Source organism: Pseudorca crassidens, chromosome 13, assembly GCF_039906515.1.
Source record: "Pseudorca crassidens isolate mPseCra1 chromosome 13, mPseCra1.hap1, whole genome shotgun sequence".
NCBI lineage: Eukaryota > Metazoa > Chordata > Mammalia > Artiodactyla > Delphinidae > Pseudorca > Pseudorca crassidens.
In genome coordinates, this window is record NC_090308.1 from 75,108,829 (window position 1) to 75,119,087 (window position 10,259).

General features: G+C 38.5%; 1 protein-coding gene across 1 annotated transcript in view; it reads right to left on the reverse strand.

Moving 5' to 3' along the window:
• IRAK1BP1 (interleukin 1 receptor associated kinase 1 binding protein 1) overlaps positions 1 to 8,123 on the reverse strand; it is a 36,147-nt gene extending 28,024 nt beyond the window's left edge. Inside the window, exon 1 of the mRNA XM_067702734.1 lies at positions 7,736 to 8,123. Coding sequence (XP_067558835.1) covers positions 7,736 to 8,050 — 315 coding nt within the window. The 5' untranslated portion in view covers positions 8,051 to 8,123. The remainder of the gene's footprint in view (positions 1 to 7,735) is intronic.
• Positions 8,124 to 10,259: the final 2,136 nt, after the last annotated feature.

The following is a 10,259-nucleotide window of genomic DNA, read 5'->3' on the forward strand; positions in this document are numbered from 1 at the left end:
AAATGAGGGTTATGCCTTCACATGTGAAACTATATATCACCATAAAACTATATGATCTACATGATTGTTGAACTAATAGTTTATTCATTTAGTGCTTCATTCATTTTTTTCTTTTATTCATTTAAAAACCATTTTCTAAGTACACATTATGTGATGTGTATGAAACATAATCCATCAATACAAAGCAACCAAGAGATAAAATGGCCTGTGCTCTGGAGAGCTTCAGAATTTGGAGGAGAGACAAGGAGAACAACAATTATAATATAGAGTGATACGTTTTATTAAAGGTGGGGAATGGAGTGTGGTATGACAGGGACTAGTGCTACGTTAGGAAAAAACTGCTCAGGAGGTGAACTTGGGCTGGATTTTAAAGGAAAAAAATGGGAGTCAGTTAACGAGGGGAGAGAGATGACAGGAAATGACAGAAAGTTAGGCTCCATCTATTAAGCAAAAGAATTTGTAATATGAGGGGCCCTTTAAGCAGGGGAGTGATGTTTATAAACCCAGATTTTAAGGTTAAAATGATTAAAGACTTTGTGAAGACACATTATAATTCATCCTGGAAAGTAATATAAATTAATTTTTGCATATCTCCTGAACAAATTATTTACATGACTGCTTTCCTCCATCAGCAGAGATAACTGGGAGATTAATGACCTTTGTATGTCTTGTCTTGAGCACTAAGTCTAAATGTAATTATAAATTGGATGTAGTGATTTATGTGGTTTTACATTTTAGAAGTTACAGCCATGTGAGCTCAGTATACATTTTAAGTAAATAACTTAAGAATTAGTTATATTATTCAAACAGGCCTGTAGCACTGGCAGCAGCTTTTGTGAGAAAATATTTTTCTATATATTAATTCACTTTATTCACATAATTTATAATTAGCATTAGAATTCTTCTAAACTGTAAAATCATTTAGAGACATCTTTTCAAAATGTCTTTTTAAATAACTCTATGTTTATAAATGCAGTACAAATGTATTTTCTCCTTAAAATAAAGACTTGCTTTTTCAGGGTATGTCATTTCTAACAAAAGCACTTTTATGAATTCAATGTTGGGAGGGCATAAATCACAGCTCTGGCCTTTAGAGTCCTATGCTCTAAAATGAGTGAACTGAGACAATGACCCATGCTGTGCTTTCTCATTCTCTTTCATTCTAATTATCCGGAGCCTAGGCTAGTTGGAAGAAACATAGATTTTGGTTTCAGGAACACAGAAGTTCAAATACAGCCCTGGCTGAAGTTCAGAGCATTACTTAACTTCCTTAAATCTGCAAAGTGGGGATATTAAAACCTGCCTAACAGGGCTGTTGTGCTGATTAAATAAGGCTGGTTCATTTTTTTCTTCTTTTCTTAGAAATAGGCTTAAAACAAGATTTATTTAGCTATGTGTCTCATGGACATCTCTGGTAAGTAGAAGTATTTCATATATGTGGCATCTACAATATACTGGCTTAATTTTCTTTTTAAGCTACAAAAGAAAAAATTTGGAGAGATTTTTTGAGTCTTTATAAAAAATGACAATGGGTGCAATTCCACACCCCCTCGCGGGCCCCACGTTATTGTTTGCATAAAAATACTGAAGTATCACTTCATGCAAAGCTTTACCGGGGGAAGACCTTCAAGATGACGGAAGAGTAAGACGTGAAGATCACCTTCCTCCCCACAAATACATCAGAAATACACCTACATGTGGAGCAACTCCTACAGAACACCTACTGAATGATGGCAGAAGACCTCAGACTTCCCAAAAGGGTCTTGGTGCTCCGGTGGGGAGTCAGCCTATGTCTCTGAGGTGGAGAGCCGAGTTCAGGACACTGGTGCACCAGAGACCTTCCGGCTCCACGTAATATCAAAGGACAAAAACTCTCCTAGAGATCTCCATCTCAAAGCTAGGACCCAGCTCCACTCAACAACCAGCAAGCTACAGTGCTGGACACCCTATGCCAAACAACTAGCAAGACAGGAACACAACCCCACCCATTAACAGAGAAGCTGCCTAAAATCATAATAAGGTCACAGACACCCCAAAGCACACCACTGGACGAAGTCCTGCCAACCAGAAAGACAAGATCCAGCCTCATCTACCAGAACACCAGCACCAGTGCCCTCCACGAGGAAGCCTACACAACGTACTGAACCAACCTTAGCCACTGGGAGCAGACACCAAAAACAATGGGAACTACGAACTTGAAGCCTGAGAAAAGGAGACTCCAAACACAGTAAGTTAAGTAAAATAAGAAGACAGAGAAACACACAGCAGATGAAGGAGCAAGATAAAAACCCACCACACCTAACAAATGAAGAGGAAATAGGCAGTCTACATGAAAAAGAATTCAGACTAATGATAGTAAAGATGATCCAAAATCTTGTAAACAGAATGGAGAATACAAGAAGCATTTAACAAGGACCTAGAAGAACTAAAGAGCAAACAAACAATGATGAACAACACAACGAAAGAAATTAAAAATTCTCTAGAAGGAATCAATAGCAGAATAACTGAGGCAGAAGAACGGATAAGTGACCTGGAAGATAAAAGAGTGGAAATAACTACTGCAGAGCTGAATAAAGAGAAAACAATGAAAAGAACTGAGGACAGTCTTAGAGACCTACGGGACAACATTAAACGCACCAATATTGGAATTACAGGGGTCCCAGAAAAAGAACAGAAAAAGAAAGGGACTAAGAAAATATTTGAAGAGATCATAGTTGAAAACTTCCCTAATATGGGAAAGGAAATAGTCAATCAAGTCCAGGAAACACAGAGAGTCCCATACAGGATAAATCCAAGGAGAAACACACCAAGACACATATTAATCAAACTATCAAAAATTAAATACAAAGAAAAACTAATAAAAGCAGCAAGGGAAAAACAACAAATAACATACAAGGGAATACCCATAAGGTTAACAGCTGATCTTTCAGCAGAAACTCTGCAAGCTAGATGGGAGTGGCAGGACATATTTAAAGTGATGAAGGACAAAAACCTACAAGCAAAATTACTCTATCCAGCAAGGATCTCATTCAGATTCAATGGAGAAATTAAAACCTTTACAGACAAGCAAAAGCTAAGAGAATTCAACACTACCAAACCAGCTTTACAACAAATGCTAAAGGAACTTCTCTAGACAGGAAACACAAGAGGGGGAAAAGACCTACAAAATCAAACCCAAAACAATTAAGAAAATGGTAATAGGAACATACATATCGATAACTACCTTAAATGTAAAGGGATTAAACGCTCCAACCAAAAGACATAGACTGACTGAATGGATACAAAAACAAGACCCGTATATATGCTGTCTACAAGAGACCCACTTCAGACCTAGGGACACATACAGAAAGTGAGAGGATGGAAAAAGATATTCCATGCAAATGGAAATCAAAAGAAAGCTAGAGTAGCAATTCTCATCTCAGACAAAATAGACTTTAAAATAATGATTATTACAAGAGACAAAGAAGGACACTACATAATGATCAAGGGGATCAATCCAAAAAGATATAACAATTTTAAATATGTATGCACCCAACATAGGAGGATCTCAATACATAAGGCAAATGCTAACAGCCACAAAAGGGGAAATTGGCAGTAACACAGTCATAGTAGGGGACTTTAATACCCCACTTTCACCAAAGGACAGATCATCCAAAATGAAAATAAATAAGGAAACACAAACTTTACATGATACATTAAACAAGATGGAATTGATATTTATAGGACATTCCATCCAAAAACAACAGAATAAAACTTTTTCTCAAGTGCTCATGGAACATTCTCCAGGCTAGATCATATCTTGGGTCACAAATCAAGCCCTGGTAAATTTAAGAAAATTGAAATCATATCAACTATCTTTTCCAACCACGATGCTATGAGACTAGATATCAATTACAGGAAAAAATCTGTAAAGAATACAAACACATGGAGGCTAAACAATACACTACTAAATAACCAAGAGATCACTGAGGAAACCAAAAAATACCTAGAAACAAATGACAATGAAAACACGATGACCAAAAACCTACGGGATGCAACAAAAGCAGTTCTAAGAGAGAAGTTTATAGCAATACAATCCTACCTCAAGAAACAAGAAACATCTCAAATAAACAACCTAACCTTACATCTACAGCAATTAGAGAGAGAAGAACAAAAAACCCCCCAGAGTTAGCAGAAGGAAAGAAATCATAAAGGTCATATCAGAAATAAATGAAAAAGAAACAATAGCAAAGATCAATAAAACTAAAAGCTGGTTCTTTGACAAGATAAAATTGATAAACCATTAGCCAGACTCATCAAGAAAAAAAGGGAGAAGACTGAAATCAACAGATTTAGAAATGAAAAAGGAGAAGTAACAACTGACACTGCAGAAATACAAAGGATCATGAGAGATTACTACAAGCAACTACATAACAATAAAATGGACAACTTGGAAGAAATGGACAAATTCTTAGAAAAGCACAACCTTCCAAGACTGAACCAGGAAGAAATACAAAATATAAACAGACCAATCACAAGCACTGAAATTGAAACTGTGACTAAAAATCTCCCAACAAACAAAAGCCCAGGACCAGATGGCTTCACAGGCAAATTCTTTCAAACATTTAGAGAAGAGCTAACACCTATCCTCAAACTCTTCCAAAATATAGCAGAGGGAGGAACACTCTCAAACTCACCCTATGAGGCCACCATCACGCTGACACCAAAACCAGACAAAGATGTTACGAAGAAAGAAAACTACAGGCCAATATCACTAATGAACCCATATGCAAACATCCTCAACAAAATACTAGCAAACAGGATCCAACACCACATTAAAAGGATCATACACCATGATCACATTGGGTTTATCCTAGGAATGCAAGGATTCTTCAATATACGCAAATCAATCATTCTGATAAACCATATTAACAAACTGAAGGAGAAAAACCATATGATCATCTCAATAGATGCAGAAAAAGCTTTCTACAAAATTCAACACCAATTTATTATAAGAACCCTCCAGAAAGTAGGCATAGAGGGAACTTACCTCAATATAATAAAGGCCATATATGACAAACCCACAGCCAACATCATTCTCAATGGTGAAAAACAGAAACCATTTCCTCTAAGATCAGGAACAAGACAAGGTTGCCCACTCTCACGACTCTTATTCAACATAGTTTTGGAAGTTTTAGCCACAGCAATCAGAGAAGAAAAAGAAATAAAAGGAAACCAAATCGGAAAAGAAAAAGTAAACTTGTCACTGTTTGCAGATGACATAGAGAATCCTAAAGATGCTACCAGGAAACTACTAGAGCTAATCAATGAATTTGGTAAAGTGGCAGGCTACAAAATTAATGCACAGAAATCTCTTGCATTCCTATACACTAATGATGAAAAATCTGAAAGAGAAATTAAGGAAACACTCCCATTTACCATCGCAACAAAAAGAATAAAATACCTAGGAATAAACCTACCTAAGGAGACAAAAGACCTGTATGCAGAAAACTATGAGACACTGATGAAAGAAATTAAAGATGATACAAACAGATGGAGAGATATACCATGTTCTTGGATTGGAAGAATCAACATTGTGAAAATGACTATACTACCCACAGCAATCTAGAGATTCAATGCAATCCCTATCAAACTACTAATGGCATTGTTCACAGAACTAGAACAAAAAATTTCACAATTTGTATGGAAACACAAGAGACCCCAAACAGCCAAAGTAATTTTGAGAAAGAAAAATGGAGCTGGAGGAATCAGGCTCCCTGACTTCAGACTCTACTACAAAGCTACAATAATCAAGAGAGTATGGTACTGGAACAAAAACAGAAATATGGATCAATGGAACAGGATAGAAAGCCCAGAGATAAACCCATGCACATATGGTCACCTTATTTTTGACAAAGGAGGCAAGAATATACAATGGAGAAAAGACAGCCTCTTCAATAAGTGGTGTTGGGAAAACTGGACAGCTACACGTAAAAGAATGAAATTAGAACACGCCCTAACACCATACACAAAAATAAACTCAAAATGGATTAAAGACCTAAATGTAAGGCCAGACACCATCAAACTCTTAGAGGAAAACATAGGCAGAACACTCTATGACATAAATGACAGCAAGATCCTTTCTGACCCACCTCCTAGAAAAATTGAAATAAAAACAAAAATAAACAAATGGGACCTAATGAAACTCCAAAGCTTTTGCACAGCAAAGGAAACCATAAACAAGACGAAAATACAACCCTCACAATGGGAGAAAATATTTGCAAATGAAGCAACTGACAAAGGATTAATCTCCAAAACATACAAGCAACTCATGCAGCTCAATATCAAAAAAAGAAACAACCCAATCCAAAAATGGGCAGAAGACCTAAATAGACATTTGTCCAAAGAAGATGCACAGATTGCCAACAAACACATGAAGGAATGCTCAACATCATTAATCATGAGAGAAATGAAAATCAAAACTACAATGAGATATCTTCTCACACCAGTCAGAATGGCCATCATCAAAAAAATCTACAAACAATAAATGCTGCAGAGGGTGTGGAGAAAAGGGAACCCTCTTGCACTGTTGGTGGGAATGTAAATTGATACAGCCACTATGGAGAACAGTATGGAGGTTCCTTAAAAAACTAAAAATAGAACTACCATATGACCCAGCAATCTCACTACTGGGCATATACCCTGAGAAAACCATAATTCAAAAAGAGTCATGTACCACAATGTTCATTGCAGCTCTATTTACGATAGCTAGGACATGGAAGCAACCTAAGTGTCCATCGACAGATGAATAGATAAAGAAGATGTGGCACATATATACAATGGAATATTACTCAGCCATAAAATGAAACGAAATTGAGTTATTTGTAGTGAGGTGGATGGACCTAGAGTCTGTCATACAGAGTGAAGTAAGTCAGAAAGAGAAAAACAAATACCGTATGCTAATACATATATATGGAATCTTAAAAAAAAAAAAAAAAGGTTCTGAAGAACCTAGGGGCTTGACAGGAATAAAGACGCAGACGTAGAGAATGGACTTGAGGACACGGGGAGGGGGAAGGGTAAGCTGGGACGAAGTGAGAGAGTGGCATGGACATATATACACTACCAAATGTAAAACAGGTAGCTAGTGGGAAGCATCTGCATAGCACAGGGAGATCAACTAGGTGCTTTGTGACCCCCTAGACGTGTGGGATAGGGAGGGTGGGAGGGAGCCGCAAGAGGGAGGAGATATGGGTATATATTTATATGTATAGCTGATTCACTTTGTTATAAAGCAGAAACTAACACACCATTGTAAAGCAATTATACTCCAATAAAGATGGTTAAAAAAAAAAAAAAAAAAGCTTTACCAGGTTGGAGGAAGCCCTGTTTTTCACTTGCTAATTTCGTGGTGCAGAATAAAACAAATGATTTGGTGTCTAGCACACTACTTAGGCAAACATTTACATCTAATATTTCATGTTTAACACTTCGTCATTTCAACGTTAAAAACAAAATTATTGCAGCAAATATCGCCAAATAAAACCCCATTCAATTTGAATTCTTTTATTTTACAAGTCTCTGCAGCTGATAATTACTTTCATCAAGAAGGATGGGCCAAAGATTCACTCTGCCAGGTCCTCGAGCCTTCTAATGCCACCGATGACACCAAAGTCCCAGACGCTCCCCACCCCCCAACCCCCGCCGCCGGGTTTTCTTGGGCAGGCTAGAAGCTCCTCGCCCGCGGAGCTCTCACCTGCACGCCCTGCTGCTGGAGGGTCTGCATGATGTAGTCCAGGCGGCGGCAAACGCTCTTCTTGGCCTCGGCTGCCGCCTCCTTGGTGCTGCTCATCTGCACGACCACCTGCGCCCGGTCGGGGGTCGCAGACACCTCCGCAGTGCCGCTTACATGCACCTCGCGGGTGGCAGTCTGGGTCTGCGCTGAGGAGAGAGGGCGGCGGAGGCCGGGCAGCGTCTCTCCGCCCGAGAGCAGATAGTTCTCCCGGCCCCGGTCAGCCCAGGGAACCAGTTCCACGAATACCCGGGACTGAGGGGCTTGTTGCACCGACATAGTGAGGGCAGCTGGGTTTCCATAGCAACTCAGAGCCTACGGCGGCCGCACGGGCCCAAGCGCGTCAGGGCTTGCTCCTGCGCGGCGCAAAGAATGCCGGGATGAGCTTGGAGGTCCAGGAGCTCGTGGCGCGAGGTACTTAAATCCTTGCGGAGCGTCTTAACGCGTCTCCTTTACAAGTTGTTGGCTGAGCGGGTCGCTCTGGTTTTTAACTTGTTTACCTTACGGCCTTTATAAACCGTAGCGAGGTTTCTCCGCGGCTTCCTCTCAGTGAGCTCCCATTTCCACGCGCTCCGTCGGCCTCGGCCGGCCACGTACCTTGCCTGCCTCGGAAGTTTCCTGATAGGCCCCGCGGCGCTTTTATCTTTCTCTAATGCCAGTCTGCGATTGTCACAGCTTTGTCTTTCCTTTTGTCCGACTTTACCATTTTACTTGGGCACAGCTTTTTGGACCGCGCAGCACCTCGGATCGCCAGAGATTTGTGTTGGAATGAACAGCTCTTTACTAGTTTGATCTTGGAAGTTTATGATACCTCGAATCTCAGTTTCATCGTCTATAAAGCTGTGTTGATAATACATTCACATTTGCAGTGTGGTTATAAAGTGTTTGCCATATGGAAAGAAGAAAATAATGGATAGTAGTAATAGCTAAAGCTTTGGCATGCTTTTCAAGTCTCTTGAATTTTCTCTAAAATTCCTGGAATGGTTCTGGCCTTGAATAAGGACAGGCGAAACTCAAGCGGTAGCAAAGCACATACAACATGGACATTACAGGGCCTGTACTACTTAGTTCTTGTCAATACCCTTTGCTTGGCACAACAGAATCCTTAACCCAGTGACCTGCATTAAGTAGGTTTTCTTCTTACCAATAAGTAATGATGTACAAAAATAGCCCTCCTATACCATGAGGAAAAAATTTTTTTTTAGATAACTAATTTAAAAAAAAAGGACAACTATTCTCTTGAAAGGAGCCTGAACAAGCCAACTGACAATCTTCAGGTAGTTTCCTCTCTATCATTTTTCTTTTATTTCTAATTAGTATAATTCAATTAAATCAGATGGTACCCCCCCACCTTCATTTGACTCATTACTGGGTGAAGTAGTTTTGTATATATTTATTTTGATGTTTAGCTAAAAACAATTATATGTTAGTATTTTAATTTAAAAACTTTCCCACCATAATTTTTTAAGTAATTTGGGTCACCCAAAATAATGTTTCTTGAATTTCGTAGAAAATTCTTTTTCTTTAATGATAAATGTGGAAAAATGTAATCTCCAAAATGAACTATTGAATGAATGAATGTCATAAGTAAGAAGCAATAGGAGTTTTAAGTGCATATAAATATTTAGGGTATGATAAAAGTAGGTTTTAAATAAATGGGAAAATGAGTAAGTGGTACAGGGATAATTGGTTGGCTATGTGAAAAAAGAATTGATCTGGATCTTACATCAGGCACTAAAAAAAAATTCAGATGACAAAAAAATAGTAAGAGAACATGGGTGAATATATATATAATTCTGGGAATGAGAAGAACTTTCTAGGCATGATTTCAAATGCAGCAACTGTAAGAAAAGGTCTGAAAAATTTGACTACACTGAAACAACTTCAGTATGTGAAACAAAACAAAAAGATGAGGGGGCAAATAAATTGGGGAAAATGTTTGTGTAAAAAGCGAATAGTCAATGTTTAGTGAGCTCTTACCAGAATAAAATGAAAGAAAACTGCATAATGAACACAGAGGCAAACCGCTGGTTAGTCAGGGCTGCCATAATAAAATACCATGGAGTGGATGGCTTAACAGAAATTTGCTTTCTCTGGAGGCTAGAAATCCAAGATGAAGGTGTTGACAGGTTTAGTGTCTCCTGAGGCCTCTCTCCTTGGTTTGCAGACAGCCTTCTTACTGTGTCCTCACATGCCTTTCCTATGTGTGCAAGCATCCCTGCTATTTCTTTATCTTCTTATAAGAATACCAGTTCTGTTGCATTAGAGCTCTACCCTAATGACTTTATTGAACCTTAATCTCCTCTTTAAAGACCCTGTCTCTAAATATAATCATATTGGGGGTTAGCACCTCAACGTATGAATTTGGGTGGTGGTGGGGACACAATTCAGTCTAAAACACAAGCTAGTAATGCAGAAACACCAGTAGTCTATAATGAGAAAAAAAATTTAGTAGTTAAAAAATGCAGATTTTACAATAAATATCCTT